This window comes from Pyxicephalus adspersus, chromosome 4 (assembly GCF_032062135.1).
Source record: "Pyxicephalus adspersus chromosome 4, UCB_Pads_2.0, whole genome shotgun sequence".
In the NCBI taxonomy this organism is placed as follows: domain Eukaryota; kingdom Metazoa; phylum Chordata; class Amphibia; order Anura; family Pyxicephalidae; genus Pyxicephalus; species Pyxicephalus adspersus.
This window is the reverse complement of record NC_092861.1, coordinates 64,825,909-64,845,507: the sequence shown is the minus strand read 5'-3', so window position 1 is coordinate 64,845,507 and position 19,599 is coordinate 64,825,909. Positions and strand designations below refer to the sequence as shown.

The 19,599-nt window shown below is 38.5% G+C and overlaps 2 protein-coding genes across 2 annotated transcripts in view; one reads left to right on the top strand and one right to left on the bottom strand.

Moving 5' to 3' along the window:
• Positions 1 to 4,418: 4,418 nt before the first annotated feature.
• CEP43 (centrosomal protein 43) lies at positions 4,419 to 6,086 on the bottom strand. The gene has a single exon (XM_072408464.1). It carries the CDS (start codon positions 5,927 to 5,929, stop codon positions 4,637 to 4,639), a length of 1,293 nt encoding a protein of 430 aa, XP_072264565.1. The 5' UTR covers positions 5,930 to 6,086; the 3' UTR covers positions 4,419 to 4,636.
• A 110-nt stretch (positions 6,087 to 6,196) lies between these two features.
• Positions 6,197 to 19,599, top strand: part of RAB23 (RAB23, member RAS oncogene family) — a 22,653-nt gene continuing 9,250 nt past the window's right edge. Inside the window, exons 1-3 of the mRNA XM_072408466.1 lie at positions 6,197 to 6,345; positions 15,430 to 15,634; positions 18,853 to 18,938. Coding sequence (XP_072264567.1) covers positions 15,480 to 15,634; positions 18,853 to 18,938 — 241 coding nt within the window. The 5' untranslated portion in view covers positions 6,197 to 6,345; positions 15,430 to 15,479. The remainder of the gene's footprint in view (positions 6,346 to 15,429; positions 15,635 to 18,852; positions 18,939 to 19,599) is intronic.

Sequence of the window (19,599 nt, the reverse complement as noted above, 5' to 3'; positions counted from 1 at the left end):
ACATCATTCCATCTATTGGTATTTTTGTTAAATATATTTTGACTTGTAGGCATTGTTTGATTGATGTAATGTTTCCCTATTTAACTATGCTGAAGAAATCCCTGATTTTTCAATAGGTATACATGCTTTTATGCTTTTACCAATAGATAGTGTATATAAGGTGGTGTTATGGAGACAAAGAGAATGGGAAATGCTGATCACATAGCAATAAATAGTTTACGGGTATTTACATTTTTCCAAGGCTTATAATCATTTGTCAGGAAATGTGTCTCAGAATGGGAGACGCAATCATTTCCCGCCAGTGACTTTAATTTTTGGCCAGATGATTAAACCATCCAGAAATAAGCTTGTCAATATAACATTAAAGTAATAAAAAATCACATAAATGAATTCTTGTTTACTATGTTTTTATTTTTTTTTTTAATTTGCTATTCTCCAATCAAATATAAATGGCACAGATTACTGATACTTTCTATTTAATAACCCCACACACACACACCATTCTAATTCTGTCCATATTTCCACACAAAAAGCGTTTTTTGCATTGAAATTCATTTTAAATTGAGGCCTATAATTCTTATGCATAACTCACCATAATATTTTCAATATTTAATAAATGTAATAATAAACTTTACAACTTAAAAAAATCACACAAATCTGTTTAAAAAACAAGTTAAACCTGTAATATAACTGTACAGTAGCATGTATATTATTTATATAGTATTATAATAGTAATTATATATATATAATATCATAATAATTATATATATGCAGAGATGGGAGAGTCTTGACATGTCTTTTTAAATGTATTTATAGGCTGTAGAAGCTCTCCACCGACCTGAATTTTTCCCCCATTGACTTTAATCTAGTTAGAATTCGGCGACCCAAATAATTATGCATTATTCTACCGAATAGCGACCTATTCGACAAACACTAGTTTCAATATGTACATTAACAATTTAGGGGTTTGGATTAATCAATGCATGACTATTGGTCAACACTCCTCCAATAATTGAGGGAGATAGTACAATATACTAGCTGATAACCAGGTGTTGCCTGGGTATTTATTTACTGCAGTCTTCTAATATACAGGAAAAGGGATAAAAAAAGCTATAGCGATTTTCTTGTGTACGGTGTTGTTTCATTTTTTTGCCTTTGATTGCACTTGGCCAATTACCTTACATTTCCTCAAAGGCATTATTACAGGCCAGAAATTTGTAAAAAAGCCAAAAAAGTATGTAAAATAATAAGCAAAAGGCACACTGTGCTGAGCAATACATACACACATACATCCAAATATAGCTCTGACATATACCACAGCGCTGTACAAAGATGACAGGTACATTCACATGAGCAAGTTTGTCTCCATGGGTTTTTGAGTGATGGTGGAACATACTTACATACAATTTTATATATATAGAAAAAACTTGTGTCCCTATAATGTATTGCACATGGAAACCTAAAAGTGCTGTGTATAATAATCACTTTTCAAAAAATATCTTCAAAATAGTATTGTAGTCACGTGATTGAGTGTCCTCATATAGTGCAAAATATCATACAATAATATTCTTTACTGTAAACCCTGCAGCAATATAACAAAGTTTTAGGTACAGCGTTCATGGAAGAGATCAATTTTCAAATAAATACCCCAAACTTGTGAAAAACATTATAATACTGTCCTTTAATCCCTGAAACTAGAGCTGACATGTCCTCAGGGACTTCAGAGACAGTTACCTGTCAAGCAAGTTCTGGTAGCTTGTTTGGTATTGTGAACAGATAATAGCGCTTGCCATAGAAATAGCTAGAGCATCTGTAACTGAATATCTTCTTTAGGTTCCATGCAAACCTATTGTAAAAAAAGGTATTTGAGTGTTGCTGTGTAAAGCCCCTTTATTTAAATGTGTTGCCAACACAAAAAAATAGTGCATATCTGATTTTCAAACACAATACCCCCCAGATACACAAACAAAAAACAAACATGTTAATAATAAAACAAACTGGCTACTACTATGAAATGACCTCACTCCTAAATAGGAGTACATTTGGTACCAACATTGTTGCATTTTGTTTAGATACAATGTATCTGATCCGTGATCAGATTTTGTGTTGTGTGTAGTGGACTTATCCACACCAATTTAAACTTAAAAGCAGAACCAAACTAAGCTATTCTTGCATCTCATCCAGTAATACAATACCCATAAACTTTCTCAGTTACACCTTTTACACCTTTGCCAGCTCTTCTTCCAGGTTTGGCATCTTCATCTGCTTGATAAGCCATACCACTTAACACATAGTTATGGGAAGCTAATATAAATACTGTATTTTCCGGCGTATAAGACGACCGGGCGTATAAGACGACCCCCAGCTTTTCCAGTTAAAATATAGAGTTTGTTGCACAACAGTAACAAAGAAAATTTTTACTTTAAATATTAGAATTGTCTACCCTTCTATATAAAGTAGTCACACAGCACCACCTAGTGGCTGATTTGTAAATCACAATATTTTTAACACGCATATATATCTATACCGCATAGCTCACAGTGTTCCCCCGAAGCTCTCTGGCCGCTGACTCTAGCTAACCCAAGCTCGGATCTTCTCCCCGTTCAGGGGATTGGTAAGTACCCGGCGTATAAGACGACCCCCGACTTTGGCACAGATTTCTCGGGGTTAAAAAGTTGTCTTAGGCGCCAGAAAATACGGTATTTTATAGGTTTTACTTTGTCTTTACGCTTTTTCTGGGTTCAAGCAGTACTCACAAGTACAACTCATGTTTTCAAGACCACTATTATGGCTTCAGTCACCTTAAAGCAGAACAAATTAGCACTCTGCAGCACAAGGTCCCAGGATCGAATCTCATTTAGGATTCTATCTGCATGGAGTTTGCAGGTTCTCCCCATGTTTGTGTGGGTTTCCTCCCACATTCAAAAACATGCAGTTAGGTTAATTGGCTTCCCCCCAAAATAATTGCCATAAGACTAATAATGACATATGACTATGGTAGGGACATTAGATTGTGAGCCCGTTTGAGGGACAGCTAGTGATATGACTATGGACTTTTTATAGTGCTGCATAATATGTCAGCACTATATACTGTGTAATAATAATCTCTAAACTCATTGGTGGGTAGCGAGACTCTGCCATAAGTATACACAGCATACTCATGCCCTGCTGGGATGACAAGTCCAAGATTTGTCTTCATTGCATGCATGGGAGCCATTCTTATCATCAACTACACAGCGGACTTCTGTGGAGACGGTGATCCTCCACAGTGAATGTGGTGTGTAGTTTAGGGTTGAGACAAAAAGCCTGACTCTTCTGTTTGTAGGGCAAGAGGTTTCCCAAGCTTAATAGCTGATACAGACACCTGTCTTTCTAATCCTGCTAGTATGCAGATAAAAAAAAAAAAAAAAACACCAAAGTTTTAAAAGAATGTTAAAAAAAAACTAAAGATCTGTTATCTGATGTTGGTATGAACACTTGACAAGAATACTGTTGAAAGTTTTATCCCAGGAGGTACCAACAAATTCAGGAAGAAAATATTGTATAGCATAACCCACAAGAGTTGCCGAGGGCATTATCTTAGCTTCCTCTAACCCAAAGATAAAGTATATGTGAATGGCTGAAAGTCTTATTTTGAAACCTGAAGTAAAATATAAGCAACGTATTCAGACTTCTCACCTCTGGATTTATAGTCATATTAGTGATTTGGGTGCTCGCAAGCAGGCAAGATATAAATGAGAAAAAGTCAGACATCTTGCCAGGAAGCCAAGTTAACAAGAGCACATCATATTACTATTTTGTAAATTAAACCCTGAAAAACCAGCAGCATGGGTTGAATATTTAATTTTTACTTTAAGTAAGCTTTTACAAATTATTACTTACTTATGACTAATTGAAATGGCCAAAATATGCATTTTTCAACAGCAGGGCTCAAGCCAGAATTTTTAGATTTTTTTTTTTTTTTTTTTTTTTTTTTTTACATAGCTATGTACACATGGCAGATGATTCTCATCTGGATATCACTTCAGGGTTAATATCCGATGAGAATCTGACATGTGTACAGCACTTATCCGACTTTTTTCATAGATCCACCCTGGTGAATCCACGAACATCTGTAATGCAAGTGAAGGGGAAAGAGCACAGAGGGGTGCAACTCACTTGTTCTCCCCCCTCCATAGAGCAGTCTTTTGTTGTTGGAAAAGATCATGAAAGATTCGTTCAAACGACAAAAAAAAAAAAATATCCTAACATGTGTACATGGCTTTACTCCTCAACTGTTGTAAATCACCCCAATATACCCACCTCCCCCAGCCCCATACACACATTAGATATAATGGAACACCTAAATACAATAAGAACTATAAAAGAAAGTCAGCCTTTGGAATTTTAGGTACAAATGAACAGGAAATTTCAGCCTAACTCTTATAGGTTTCCCTTTTATTTATTTTATAACCGTCTACAGGTCTTGCACATCATTCTATATAGAAAACACCTTGTCAAAATGTTTGTAGATTCCATCTTATACTAATCAGTGGGTGTACAAATTACTAATATATTCCTAGATTTTCATGAAAAGCCTGGTGATGATTTATTCAGACATAAAAAGTTCTGTAAAATGCAGAAAGCAGTACGATGATCATGAGACATCTTCCAAGTAATCTGCAACATCACTTATATGAGATATGGAATTGTCCAGGGTGAAATCCTCTAGTTTATGGTCACTACCAGTTAGATCATCTACAGAAAATTCCTCTTCTAAATCCTCCCCAATGCTGACTTCGCTTTTATCTGAACGCTGGCTAGTGCTGTTAAAGTCATCGGCATACTCATCCTCATTACCAGCTCCAAGTTCAAGGGAATTTGTTTTCCCAGAAGTCAGCTTAAGGTCCTTTAAGGAGTTATGCAAGCTGCCATCATGGATATTGGGCACCTCTGAATGGGAGCTGGGCTCCGACTTGTCGCCTCCTGAATGGAGGACGGCTGAAAGACTCCCATTGGGTTTACCGGTCTCCTCTTTCCACCCAAAGGTTGTCTCTGGTTTAGGAATGGGATCATCAAAGAAAGAATCTCCTTCTAGATCATCCAGTTTGGAGTCTTCCCCTTCTTCCTGATCCAAGCGGATGGTGTCTATTTTGGACTGCGACTTTATGAAGTTGCTTAATGAATGGATATCATGGCTCTTGGTGGAGGAGGAGTTGTCAGATTTGGTATGGAGCTGTAGCTTGGATGAAGGATGGAGGAGATCAGAAACATCTTGGGCTACCACACTCCTACCCTGAATGAAGAGTCGGCGGTGCATGGCCAGAAACTCCTGCAGGTCGATGCCACTGCTAAAATCTTTATCGGCTGCTGAGAACTCATCATTGACATATCTGTCCAGCATGTCCCTATGGAAGTGAGGGAAGAGATCCACAAACAGATCCCTCAGCTCCTCTTTGCTGATCTCGCCATTCTTGTCCCGGTCATACACATCAAACTTGGCCTTGGCCTCTGCCATGAGTGCGGGGGGCAGCTCCTGCAGGCCATTGACTGGGGGCTCTCTGTGCTGTACTTGTCTGACCAGCTGGAGGAGTAATGGGCCTCCCTTGTCGGCCTCGGGCAGCCCCAGCTCTTCTGCGATATGTGTCCGAACATCAGGAGTGCTGGGCAGGTTGGCCTCAGGCTGGAGCACGGCCAGAGTGAAGTCCAAATGGAAGTGCTGCAGGAAGTCAGTGACCAGGCCGGACACCAGGCGGCCCTCCCTGCTGTTCAGGAACTGCCGGAGATTCTCATTGACCAGGGCGGGTTTGTTCTCTGCCCGTTCCTGCTCCTCCAAGGCCAGGAAGACCGAGGCTCGCAGCTCAGCTTTAATCTTGTTCAGCACGCCGTTGTTCTCTAGCGTATTGATCAGCAGATCCCGGAGCTCGGTGTCCTCGTCAGCGGCGGACATCTCATCGGCTTTGTACGGACACAACAAGGTACGGCACTCGGGAAGTGCACGCTACGCCGGGAGCTATCAAGAAGCTGCTAAAGTAACACCAAAGCCACGGCAGGCGGAGCTAATGACGTCACAGAAGCGCCAGGTTTGAGCGCCAACTAATACAGTTCCGAACATGTCTGTTTCTCTTCCCTTGTATCCTAGCAACACAAAGCCCCGCCCCTCCAGACATCGCCTGTAGTAGTACGATGAAGGAGATGTATCGATAGTTCGGCTTATCGGCTGATTGTGCCCTGTAAACTGTGTTTCCTTGCTCAACCCTCCCCGCGTTCCCCGGGCGCCTGGCAACCGAGCGGCGCAGAGCGTGGCAGCGAGACCTGGGGGAGCCGCTGCTGGGAGCAGGAGAGGGGACCAGGCTGCCGCTGCAGGTGAGGAGCCGGGGTGGGCGCGGCTTGCTTTTCCAGGTCCTGGCCGCAGTGAGGACCAGTGACTGCTTCCCGGCACCCTTTCCATTACTGCCTGTTCTATCAGCCGCCCATCACTGGCAGGGAGTCCTGGCACCGGGTGCGGCCTGGCTGTGCAGGGAGCGCATTTCATCATGTCACTACTGCCCCCCGCCTGTACCTCTGTAGTGTTCCTTCACCTCTGTGTTTATATAGGGAGCATAAAGAGAGCCTGTCATGTTGGCTTATAAAAATAATCTGCTTTGTAGACTTTGCTTTATATTAGTTATGGAAGATTTATATATTTCCAAGTGTGTGACTTTATGTACATAACCTGACTATATTCATAGTATGACCATTCCTGACCTGTCAGCTTCCCTGTATGACTGGGGTCATGTGATCCATGGGCCATGGCAGAGGGGCCAGATAAGTAAATAAAGCTAAATACAATGGTGCTTCATGAATAAGCTTTTATAAATGTACATATTTATTACTATGTATCCTATAGCTCGTTCATGACTGGTTCTCTTTAGTACCTGCCAAACTAAAGATTTCTTTTCTAAAAGAGTTGCTGATAGCAAAACACAAATTTTGTCCCTTGGTCCCTAGGGATTCGGGGTAGGATGCCTTCTAGTGATGGGAGATCAGCCGCATCCCAGGTAGAAGGGGGGCTATCAGCTGATTTAGGGATTTGTTCCCTCCAGGAATTGGGCATCATCAGCCCCTCAGGAAAGACAATGCAGAGATGTGGGAACATGTTGTGGCTTCAGAAAGTATTCACACCCACTTCTTTTGTTTTAGTTTTGTTATGTTGCAGACTGATACTACACGTGTTGTAATCCTTTATCTTTCTCATTCATCTACACGCAGCACCTCATAATGACAATGCTTAGTTGAACTCCTGGTTCAGGGATTTTCTTTTTTTTTTTTAAATAATATTGTCATTAATAAACAGGTATTATATAGCGCCAACATATTACGCAGCGCTGTACATTATATATGGGTTGCAAATGACAGACGAATACAGACAGTGACATGGGAGAAGAGCTTACAATTTAGTAGGTGGGGGAAGTAATACACAATAGGAGAGGAGATATGTAGTGGTGGGGAGTAGTGATGGTTTCAAAGGACAGAAGAAGATGGGTAGGCAAGTTTAAAAAAATGGGTTTTGAGCGCTCTTTTAAACAAGCAGGAAGTAGGAGCAAGCCGAATAGGATGAGGAAGACCATTCCAGAGAGTTGGGACAGCTCCAGAAAAGTCTTGGAGCCGTGCGTGTGATGAGGTTATGAGTGAGGAAGTCATTAGTAGGTCATTGGAAGAGAAGAGAGCGGCAGGGGGAGTATGTTTCTACCAGGTCAGAAATGTAAGTGGGACAAGAACTGTGTAGAGATTTGAAGACAAAGCACAGGAGCTTGAATTTGATTCTCAGCTGAAATGGAAGCCAATGAAGAGAACTACAAAGAGATGCAGCAGAAGAGAAGCAGTGGGAAGGATGGATGAATTTTCTTTGCAGATTCTCTCAAGCTCAGTCAGGTTGGATAGGGATCTTCGGTGGACAGCAATTTTCAGGTCTCTCCAGAGACGTTCATTAGGATTCAAGTCAGGGCTTTGGCTGGGCACCTCTAGGATATTCACAGATATGTCACTATGTAACTTAGGCCAATGCTGTTTTGTCTTTGCTGTGTGCTTTGGGTCAACCCTGACCAGTCTCCTTGTCCCTGCTGCTGAACCACCACCCCCCACAAGATGCTGCCACCACCATGCTTCACTGTTAGGATGGTACTGAGCAGGTGATTGCGGTGTTCGGTTTCCTCCAGACATAAAGTTTAGATCTGAGGCTATGTAAATGTGATATTGTATTTCAGTTTTTTTTCTTTTTAATGCATTTCCAAAATTCAGTTTTCACTTTGTCATTATGAGGTACTGAGTGTGGATTAGTGAGAAAAAAAATCAAGGATTGTAGCATCAGACTACATCATAACACAATAATAAAAACTAAAGGGATCTGAATGCTTTCTGAAGCCACTGTATTCCAGACATGGGAGACCACCAGCTTTTTTAGAGTGAACATATAAAGAAATACATACCTCCCCAAAGATAGGGAAAGAATCAACCTCTCAGAAACAAAGATGAAAATGCAAAGATCATTCTTCCAGATACTGATGATGAACAACAAGAAGTGGAGAAATGTTCAGATATAAAGTATAAGAAGGGCTTGAATCCAGATGGCTATATTGTTTTCTGTCTTTAATGAATGAATCAACTGCCTATTTACTGCCCAGACATCAGAGGTTTCTTTCTATAGCTAGGCACAGGGTAACAAGTTGAAATAAAGAGCACCACCACAGTTCTTGACCAATTTATTATCACAAAAGAAGTCACAGGATGAACTTGTCATTGTTCATCAGGGCTAAAGAAATACAAAATATTCAAAGCCAAAACAAACCAGTATTAGTAAATATTAAATTGATCCAATCAAAGATCAATCAATCTCCTAGATTCATATAGTTGTCCAGAAGGCTGATGTAGAGATATCAGATTCAATTCATGTAACTATCTCTGAATTCATTGGGGATCAAGTCTGTAAACAATTAACTGAAATTTATAATTAGGTCTTAAAGTGTAAGTTAACCCGTAACAAAAAAATGTTTTGGCAAAAGACATGTATTGTTTTATTAACAAAGAAGCTTTTTCCCTTCACCTGGTGACCTTTCTTTACACTCCATGACACTTGAACCATGCAGTGTAGAGCCTGGCTTTAATATTGGAATTGCACACATATGGGGTTACTTCATAAGTGGCTGCTCAAATGAAGAAAAGGATTGCTGTAGACCTGAAAGTGGCAGCAGTGAAGTTGGCGGCTTCGGGGATGCAGCAGTGACAGGATCCTGGACCTGTTATCATTGGGGGCTCTAAGGAAAAGGGAGATGTGTGTACTTGCAGATTATGGCAGAAACATACCTACACCTCATACAAATAGAAAAAATTCATTAAAAAAATGTATTATTTGGTGGAATATGCAAGTCTAGCTTTAAATAGAGGTAGGGGTAAGTGGGCAGTACCTTATAACAGCAAGGCAGGACAGTAAGATGTTCTGCATTGCAATGTCTGTTCAAAAAAATAGCTGCTCTTATGCCGATGTTAATGCCATCCATTACCAAAGTGGGAAAAAGCCTTGATTAAAAAAAAAAATGAGCTCAAATAGCAAGAATCTGAAGGAGTACCGACAGGCTAACAGAACTGAATGCAACAGGAACTCAAACCAAAGTGCCCATGGAAATTCTAGTGGCAATGAAGGGGCAGAAATATAAATCTTTGGATAACGGAGATACTGATGTGACCAGAGAGGGAGAGTGAGAATAAGAATTGGCTCAGGCATATGAGAGTGACAGGGATGAGGCAGAACCTCAGATTAGCAGACAACAAGAATGGCAAGGGGCAGTAGAAGTCTGTGAAATGTGCAGATTTGTGTTGTACAATCTAAAAATGTAATGTATAACTCCGATTCTAAAAAAGTTGAGGTTCTGTGTGCAATTAAATATTAAAAATATTTGAGGAAATGTATTTTACACCATATACCCTGAGAAAGTGTCCGCATTTCTGAATCATAATCTTATGTGGCTCCTTATTTGCCTGTGTGAGTTTTACCTTGCATTTGTGGATACAGAAATCCACTGTGTTCATGTCCTGGAGGGTTTTTTTGTCAGTGTTCCTGAGCTCAAGCAGTGTTTTCCATTTCAAAATGGTGTCTGTTCTTAATGCACTGCTGACTGAGGATCACATTCATTCAATATTCGCTTTGTGTGCACACAAAATTCTTAAAATTCTTTGCAGTGTTTCTTTTTCAATTCTACAATCTCAATAGTAATGATGTGGTAGTAGTGATGTTGGACAGAAATTCCTTTTACTAACTGCAATGAAATATGTAACTAAAAATGTACAAATTGTGATAAGAATTGTCCTATCAGTCCTATCCCATTATTATTATAACACAGTATTTATATAGCACCAATATAAAATGCAGCGCTTTACAAAGTCCATAGTCACGTCACTAACTGACCCTCAAAGGAGTTCACAATCTAATGTCCCTACCATAGTCATCTGTCATTACCACAGCCTAATGCTAATTTTGGGAAGCCAACTAACCTACCTGCATCTTTTTGGGATGTGGGAGGAGTACCCGGAAGAAACCCACAAAAGCATGGGGAGAACCTGCAAACTCTGTATATTTTTAATTTAGGATTTGTTTTTGGGATGATAAAATATTCCCTAAGACTATAAATGTATTAATACTTTCTAAGCCTATCACTATTTTTTTCCTACCATTACAATCACTGCATTAATACTTTTATGATTTATTAAGAAATAAACATTATCAACATTTATTTTATAAAAGAAATACACTACTCTTGTTATAGAGATTATTTTAATATTGTTTGAGCTTTAGAATGATAATATATTTATAACTTTATGCAGTGATGTAACACATGATCCATCTATGTTCTCCATGTGTTTGTGTTTTCTCTGGGCTGTACAGAGAAAACAAATACTTGAAGGTCAATTGGCTTACTATAAGAATAGGCCTTAGACAATGTAAGGGATGTTAGATTGTTGCCATATTGGTAATGTTGTATACCTGATCAGTTTACATACATATGCAGGTTTTTAGGACTTAGTCAAGTTCCCCCCATTTAATTGTAGACTTCATCCTTGATGAATGCAGCTATGGTGCTGTCTCTCCAATGCATATATATATATATATATATATATATATATATATACACACATATACATTTAGATATTTTTTTAATACAGTCACATTCATGAAACTGGTGTTGCGTTTTTCCCTACTTCATTTTCCAGTTACCCTTGGACTAATGCATTAAAATCTCACCAAGACAAGCAGAGACAGCAAATAAAAAAAACTTAATAGTGGTTGTAATTCTTCTTTTCTTTCTAGGTGGAATTTCACTTGTAGCCATAAAAGCTATTTTTTTAATTAATGAATATGTTCTAATTAATGAAACCCTCTGGGTCTCCTGAAGCTAGAGGATTAACCTCCCTAGAGGTAACCTCGAGTGTGACTCGGGGTAGAAAAAAGTTGCTAAAAGTGGTAATCCCAAGTCATACTTGGGGTATGTAAACCTGTGGGAAGGTTAGTAAATAGAGCGCTTACCTGATCCGCAAGCATCCCACACCGTCCAGCGCCACAATCTCCTTCTTCTTCCTGCTTCTGCGTCTGATGAGTCACCGGGGAGTTCCCGGTGGACGTTGGTGCGTGGGAAATTCAAAATCCATTTGTATTTCATTCAATACAAAATAACTGTATTGAATGCAATACATTGGATTTTTATGTGTAAAAGCAGTAAATTGTTTTTATGAACATTTTTTTTTTAATTTATTCAATGTATTGTTTTTACATGATTTTGTGTTTTAAACTTTATTATACTCATACTATTATATTATAGTGTAAAATAAATTTTCATGAAAAACAATGTACCGCTTTTAGACATAAAAAAATTGAAAGAAAGGAACCGCCAGGGAGGTTAAAAACTTGCATCCTAGGGCCGTATTTGTACATTTTTCACCCATAATTTAGGCTGCATTTTCATGCACAGCACGTTCTGAACTCCTGTGCTTTGCTCCTTTTCATTGCATATTAAAACTCAAAACTCATATTAAAGACTCTGCTACCTAGTGACAAATTTTCAAAAGTTCACAGCAGTCACGATAGTAACTAGTGTATCAACTAATGAATAAACGACTGAGTCTCGGTTGAATTGACTGGTGAACAATTTATAAAAATACCCTTTAGTATTATGTACCAGTTGCTGCATGCTTCTGTCCCCTGGTACATTGTTTGACCTGGGCTTCTTGACCCTGTGGGAGTCCAAAGAGCCTATAACCAAAATTCAGACAATGCATGAAATCCATTAGTGTGCAGCAATTGTTATGAGGACAGTTTTTGGAGTTCTAGATCTAGTAAGGCTCAGACAAGGGGTAAGTGTTCATGTCCATCCATACGCTTGCCTCCAATATTTTCAGCTTTTGAGCATATTTAAGAAAGCCAGACATGGTTACCATGAGAAAGAAAACTTGTAACATATAAAATAAGTAAAACAAACAATTACTGCTGCTACCTGGGAGCTGGCTTTAATCACATTGCTGCAGATTTCTTCAGCTTTGCCAACTGCAACTTCAAATCCACAAGAAACGAAACTGGAGATTACATATGTGATGAAAACGCTGGGAGGCTTTTATTCAGGCTTCACAGGCTTACACAGTGTCAAATGCCTAGACACATTTCGTGCTATAGCACCTAATCACAAGCCTTACGGAGGGTGATGGTAACATATGTTAGCATTCCAACATTAAGTTTCTAGCTCAAAAGAGTTGTAGAGTTTTAGGGTCTATTCACAATGTGTTTTACTGCATAAAGAAGGATTGCAAGTTCCCTTTCTTTTTTATGAGGCTTTTTCATAAAAGTGTTCCTCAAAAGGAAACAATATGTGCCCATTACCACCTACATGCAAGTTACCATACATTTTGCAATGTGAACCCAACCTCAAAGATTCTTTCTTTGCCCGTGAGCTTATTATAATGATTGAATGGTATAGGTAGAGAAAATATCACGTTATTTTTTATTTGCCAAGGAAACGGCTTCCCTTAAAGTGGAATATACACTTTTGGAGCCCCTAATGCACTTGCAATTATATACAAATATGAAGGTTATTTTTGTACATCTTGGCACACTTAACTCCCATATGCCCTACAGCAGCAATTTGAAGGCTACACTCCTCTTCACTGTCACTTTTTTTCTTCCAGAACTTACCTGCAAACACTTTTCTACTAAAGCAATTTAGGGCTGCTTTAACTGCACCTCTCCTCATCTTGATATATAAAGTTAGGTCCATAAATTTTTGGAGAGACAACTTTTTTCTAATTTTGGTTCTGTACATTACCAAATTTCATTTTAAGTAAAACAACTGTTCCATGCCTTCTCTATACTTTGTTTTTTCCATCATTCTGGTAAAGGTTGATCTTGGTTTCATCTGTCCAAGGAATGTTTTTCCTCAACAGTGCTGGCTTTTTTTTTTTTTTTAGATTTTTTTAAGCAAAGTCCAATCTAGCCTTTCTATTCTTGAGGCTTATGAGTGTCTTGCACCTTGCAGTGCACCCTCTGTATTTACTTTCATGCAGTCTTCTCTTTATTATAGACTTAGATATCGATACAGACGTGCCTGATGCAGGGACCGCTCTGGATGGGCTTCCTACACTGTATGGCTGTTGTGGATGGTGCTTGTCTTCATTTAGGTGTCATTATTGCCATTATGGGTAATCCCAAGGGTAGGTGCAAAGCATACAAATAGCCAAAACTCCAAAATTCAGTATCAAAAAATTCCATCAGCAATACAACCAAAGTGACATTTTTGGTACTTGGAGGCCTCCTTGTGAAGCTTGGTACTGTGATATTCTCGAGAGCCCTACATCCACTTCAGGAAGCATAAACTGATATGAGGGTGAAGCTGCCATAATGTCCTTAGCAGCAGGAGTTTGAAGTTAGTAAACTGACTAGTTTCACATCACATCATCTGTAGCCTGCCAACCACACTGTGAAGTGATTTTCTTACTTTGCTTTAAAGTACAGAAAGCCAGAGATAAACTTCTAATTGATACATAAATGAATAGGGAAAGTTCTGCCTGACATGGAAACTGATCTGAACCATCAGAATGTTTTTTTTTTTTTTTTACAAATACAACTCTCCTTTTAAATAGGAAAAGATCCAGTCACGCACAATGGCTGCTAACAACACTAACTACTATGCAAGTGAGGAATTTGTGTTTTTTACAAATTACATTACTTTGGGCCAAGACAAGTAGTATACTGTATAGTCATTAAGAAGATGGGGAATAGGATTTTATTTTATGATATGCCAGACTGTACTTCCACAGGTTCACTTGATGTGTAAATAAGATACTCTTTTCAGATGGTGTTTTTCTATTAATTTGATCATATTATTTTCTGCTGTTTTTATAAAACAGTGCTGAGAGAAATACTGTTGATGTTAATGTTAAAAAAGAAAGTACACTTTGTTTCATCCTAAGGTTTTACATATAATGATATAATAATACAAAAATCAACTGGTTCTTACTATGCTCCAAAATGAAATAACGTTAGCCCCAGGTGTAAAACGGCACACAACAGATTCCACCATGTCAATTTTTATTTTACAAAAATGAAGGAGCCATGTGTGAAAACACAAGTACATTCTTACCTACATACATACAGCCATACTTGTTTAGTATTTCAATTTCCAATTGTAGAGTCATGAACCTAAATTTTGTTTGGAAATGACCTTATAACCCTTCCAAGATTGATGGGCAGGGAAACATGCTTCTGTAAGCTCACCGCTGATGTCTGTTGCTCTGTAACACATACCTGCATGTCCCAGACCAGCAAACTACCAAAACTTCTGCTTTCCTAGAGGTGTTCACCATTTCTGATGATAATGTAACTCTGTGTAACATGTTCTGTGTTGTTCATCCGAGGTATTTACTTACTATTGTAAGATAGTTTAGATATAGTTGCTTGGCTGTCTTAGAACAAGGAGGATTTGGAACAAGAATGCAAGGCAGCTAAAGGTTCGTAATGACAGCCTGTTTCTTTTATCCCATATTTTGTCTAAACTTATTGTAGCCTTGTGTTAGGAAGGTTGGAACTATGCATCTTATTTTTTTCTTGCCTTAGTCATGCATTAAGAATGTGCTGTGTCTAAATGCTCTCCTTGGAAAATATGCAGCATTTATTCTGTGGTGGGTCCTTTCCATGTGTTTTTTTTAGGATAACACCCTTTTATCACTCAGGTTTAAAGTGATTTAGTTTGCATAACGATAAAAAAAAGTCAAATAAGTTTTAGCTGGCCTGACCTGATGTTGTAAACTGTTAAATGAGTCAGGATTGTCTTGTAGTAAATCTTTTTTACTGTTTGTTAAGAACATGTAAATAATATAATGTCCATAGTTTGAGTGCAGTTCAGCACCGTACAAGTAAACATGTAAACTTTACAGGTTGTAAATTAGGAAGAAGTAAACAGCTTTGCTCAAACAAGACAAACACAATGTTGGAAGAAGATATGGAAGTGGCCATTAAAGTGGTGGTAGTGGGGAATGGAGCCGTTGGAAAATCAAGTATGATACAGCGATACTGCAAAGGGATATTTACAAAGGATTACAAGAAGACTATTGGAGTAGATTTTCTGGAAAGGCAAATTCAGTAAGTAAGCTTCTTCAAATCTGTCTTTTTGTAACTCCAACAGACTTAATAATGTAAATATTATATTAGTATTAGATTGGATGTGGGACATTGTTAATTGTATTGGTGTGCATATAGGGGAAATGCATTTCTACCATGAGAAGTTGAAGACTGCAAATTTTATCTCAACGTTGGCCATCAAAATAATGTAGAATTGTTGCCACATGTTCAGAAGATATTTACATTTTGTTTGTCTTTTAAGGTATCTTCTCATGGTAGAGGTATTTCCCCTTACTTTCTCAGTTGTCATTATGTGGTTATATCACTTTATCCAATATTAAAAAAAAAAAAAAAAAAAAAAAAAAAAAAAAAAGGATTTGGAGCAAACTGCAACAAAAAAACACCTGAAATGTATTTTATATTAGGTATTGTAGGTATCATAAGTTGTACAGCTATTGCAAAATTATTGGACCCATGGCTGAAATATACAAATTAGTGTGGTCCATAACAGGAAAATGCTGCGTAATATCTCAGCACTATATAAATACTGGATAGTAATAATATAAAAGAGTGAGTCCTCCCAGCAAGGGTGGCAGTATTCACCTGCCAGAGGTTCTTTTGTTTCAAAGCATAAAAAATGTTTGGTGAGTGAGTTTGGTAGGGGTCTAATCACAATGCAGTTTTTTCAGCCACTTGCCAGGATATTTATTTAAAATGTACAAGCTGCTTGCCTACACATTCCCATAATACATTGCACTTGGAAAGTTTTGCATGAGACAAGCTTTTCTTTAGACATTGCAGGCTGCAGACTAAACATTAGTGAATTAATCACTAACAAAAACTATTTCTGTGCACCGCCTGATGCCATTTATTCTGTGTCTAACAGATCCTCTGTAATGAGTAAACTTTCAAACCTCTTTTGGAGTCTGAAAAAAGGAAATTGTATGTTAGTGACCACCTCAAAGTACTGAACTGACCTCTACAAACCACATTATAATGCTGATGGCCTAGATGAAAGTAGTCACACACATAGTGTGTTACATTATATTTAGATTGTGTATATTATTCTTGACAATACAGCCAGAATCATACGCATTCCAGTGTCATTGGTAATGAAGATTTTGTCCAGAACATGATTACCTTAAAAATTACTCCCCTAGACTAACATTGCATTTCATAGTTACAGGCTTGTATATCTCAGTACTTCCTGATATGTATGTATGAAATAATGATAATTAACTTGTTACATGTTTCACACAATAGTTGCAAAAAAACAATTGCTTCCTAAAGTATTGGCCTGGTATTTTTTTTGCATTTGCTACTTAAATATGGCTACACTATTCTCTTCCATCTAGCAACCTTTTTGTTCCCACAACCAGTTAAATATTTTGGTGGACTAGAGCAACTCACAGCTTCAATCTGATTGGGCCCTGAAACAAACACTGGAGGACTTGCACTCTGTTGTGATTGCTTTATGAGGAATAACCATATTAAAAATATATTAATCAAGTACGAATATAGCACCAACATATGGTGCAGTGCTTTACGGAGTCCATAGCCATTTTATGAACTGTCCCTCTGAGAACCTCAAAATATAATGACCCTAATTTAGTCTAAGGTCTTTGGGAGGGGATAGGGGAAATTAATCTAATAGTATACATATTAACGTCCTGGCCAATATCCAAACCTGGGTACTGCAAGGCAAGAGTGCTAGCCGCTGAGCCTGCCATATCCAGAGTTGAAGAAAACCTTTTTTGAGATAAATGTATTGGATGTTATTGCAGGCCACATTCTGAAAATTTTCATCTCCTGACAGTATTCAGACATCACCTTTTGAGTGCCTGAATTAAAGTAAATGTGCAGCCAGAACTACTGACCCATGTGCCATTAAGGTCATTGACCCAAGTACCTGAGCCATTGGATTAGCAGGACTATGCAGCTATTGTTGTTAGAAGAAAACATTTACAGTGTGGACTATTATTATTGTATTTTTTTTTTCCTGTCTGCACAAGATTACATCAGAAAATTTGCTATTAGGAGGTACTAATTTGTAGGGCTAAATCCTTGCTTTCCTATTCTGTTGCTAATGAGAACAGAAAAGCAAAGAAAGTCTGTTTTCCCCTGTGATACTCGGAAGAAGAAAATTGTCAGTTACTAATTACCTAAGGCTACATATGGCCATCTTGTCCACCTGCTCTTTTGTAGGTGCAAACTGAATGTTTTCTAGCAGTTAGCATGCTGATTCTGTAATTAATGAATATAAAGAAACCCCTTTCTAGTGATGGGCAGTTTAGTGATCTGGTGTTGAGGGACCTTGTCTTCATGGAGTTGTATTGGGTAAGGGGGGTGCTTAGCTCAGGTTCCCCCCCCCCCCCCCAAAAAAAAAAATGCACAGGTGGCTAACTCGGGTTTTGATGCTGTAATGTGTACCACAGTGACTAGGTAGGGACACTCAATGTAAGTAATTGTAGAGCAAAAACTGGAGTGATTGATTTGTGCACTGTATAAAGTGGAGCAGAATTTGTCACCCTTTAAAGAAAAAATAAAATGGTATCAATACCACCAATTTCTGGTAAAAATGACCTAGATTTTATGTGTTACTTTATATTATTGTACAATCTAGAGCAGGAGTCCTCAACCCCCCGGTCTATGGGCCGTAGCTTTGGCCTGTGCACCCACTAGCGGGGTCAGGAGAAGGACCTCGCTTGGGTGGGGGGTGCACCGGCCAGAACTGTGGACCATGTCTCTGGTTCGCATGGCAGGCTCAGGGCAGTGGCCGGGTTGTGTCCCTGGTTGGGTCTGAGCCTGCAATGTGAGAGTGGGTGGGTTCCGGCATTATGACGTTACTGTTTTCTTCCCCATTGAGTGACATACAGCTACCCGCGTATGTGTGGTCCAGAGTCCATTAATTAAGTGGTACACTAGCTCCAACAGTTTGGGGACCATTGACCACTCTACAAAGGTTAGAGGACCCAGCTGTATTGTGTGGAGTAGCTAAAGGTACACTAATTCTATGGAGTGATGAGTAAGAACTAATCAGAGAGCCTGATCAGTATAAACTGATCACTTACATTTGGTAACCTAGCAGTAGCACAAATAAACTGCAGTTTAATTAATTTTAATGACCCAGGAAATGTTTGGCTTAAATAAAATGATAAGATAAAATTGGATGCAGAGGCCTGTTTTAATATCCTAGTATAACATGTTTATTGTGACAATGTTTTTCTTTTTTCATCTAGAGTAAATGATGAAGATGTTCGGCTTATGCTTTGGGACACAGCTGGGCAAGAAGAATTTGATGCAATTACTAAAGCGTATTACCGAGGTTAGAACAAGCATAATCATTATGTGCTGGTCATCCAAAAATAATGCATGGTCCTATAGTTTCATAATATCAGCTAGTCAGAAACAGATGGTGGCCATACTAGCTTGATTTGTTACCACACTTCTAATGCATGTTGACATTAATAGAAGGAAACAATAACAGTGCTGTTTTCTGTACTATAGTTGGAAATGGCTGGATTCAACTTGCAAAGGCTCTCAAAGCACCTAAGCAATAGTCTATGCTTATATGGAAATACAGTTGTTTGGTGTTACTTTTACCATGTAGCAGAGCTCATTCAGCTTTTCAAATGAGATTCACTGAGCCCTGTAGTCAGGATTGCAAACTGGACTTTGTAAAGCTATGCCTAATATGTAGGCACTATGAATACGTGTTGATTATATTGATCTATTGGCTAGTTATGCTGCAGCCTGCCCAAACACTTAGCTAACATTACTGTTCTATCGGTGTTACTAAACATGGAGTTAATCAGATCTGTTCCGTTATTAGAGAAAGCGATTGCAGACATGATTTCGGCAAAGAAAGTATCAGATGTAAAGCTTTCAGTTTAACTAACAAGCTCGAATAAAAGCCTTTCCAAATCTTTTAACATTAACGCATGTACTGATGAAATGGTAGAATCGTAATAGTCTTGCACTAGCAA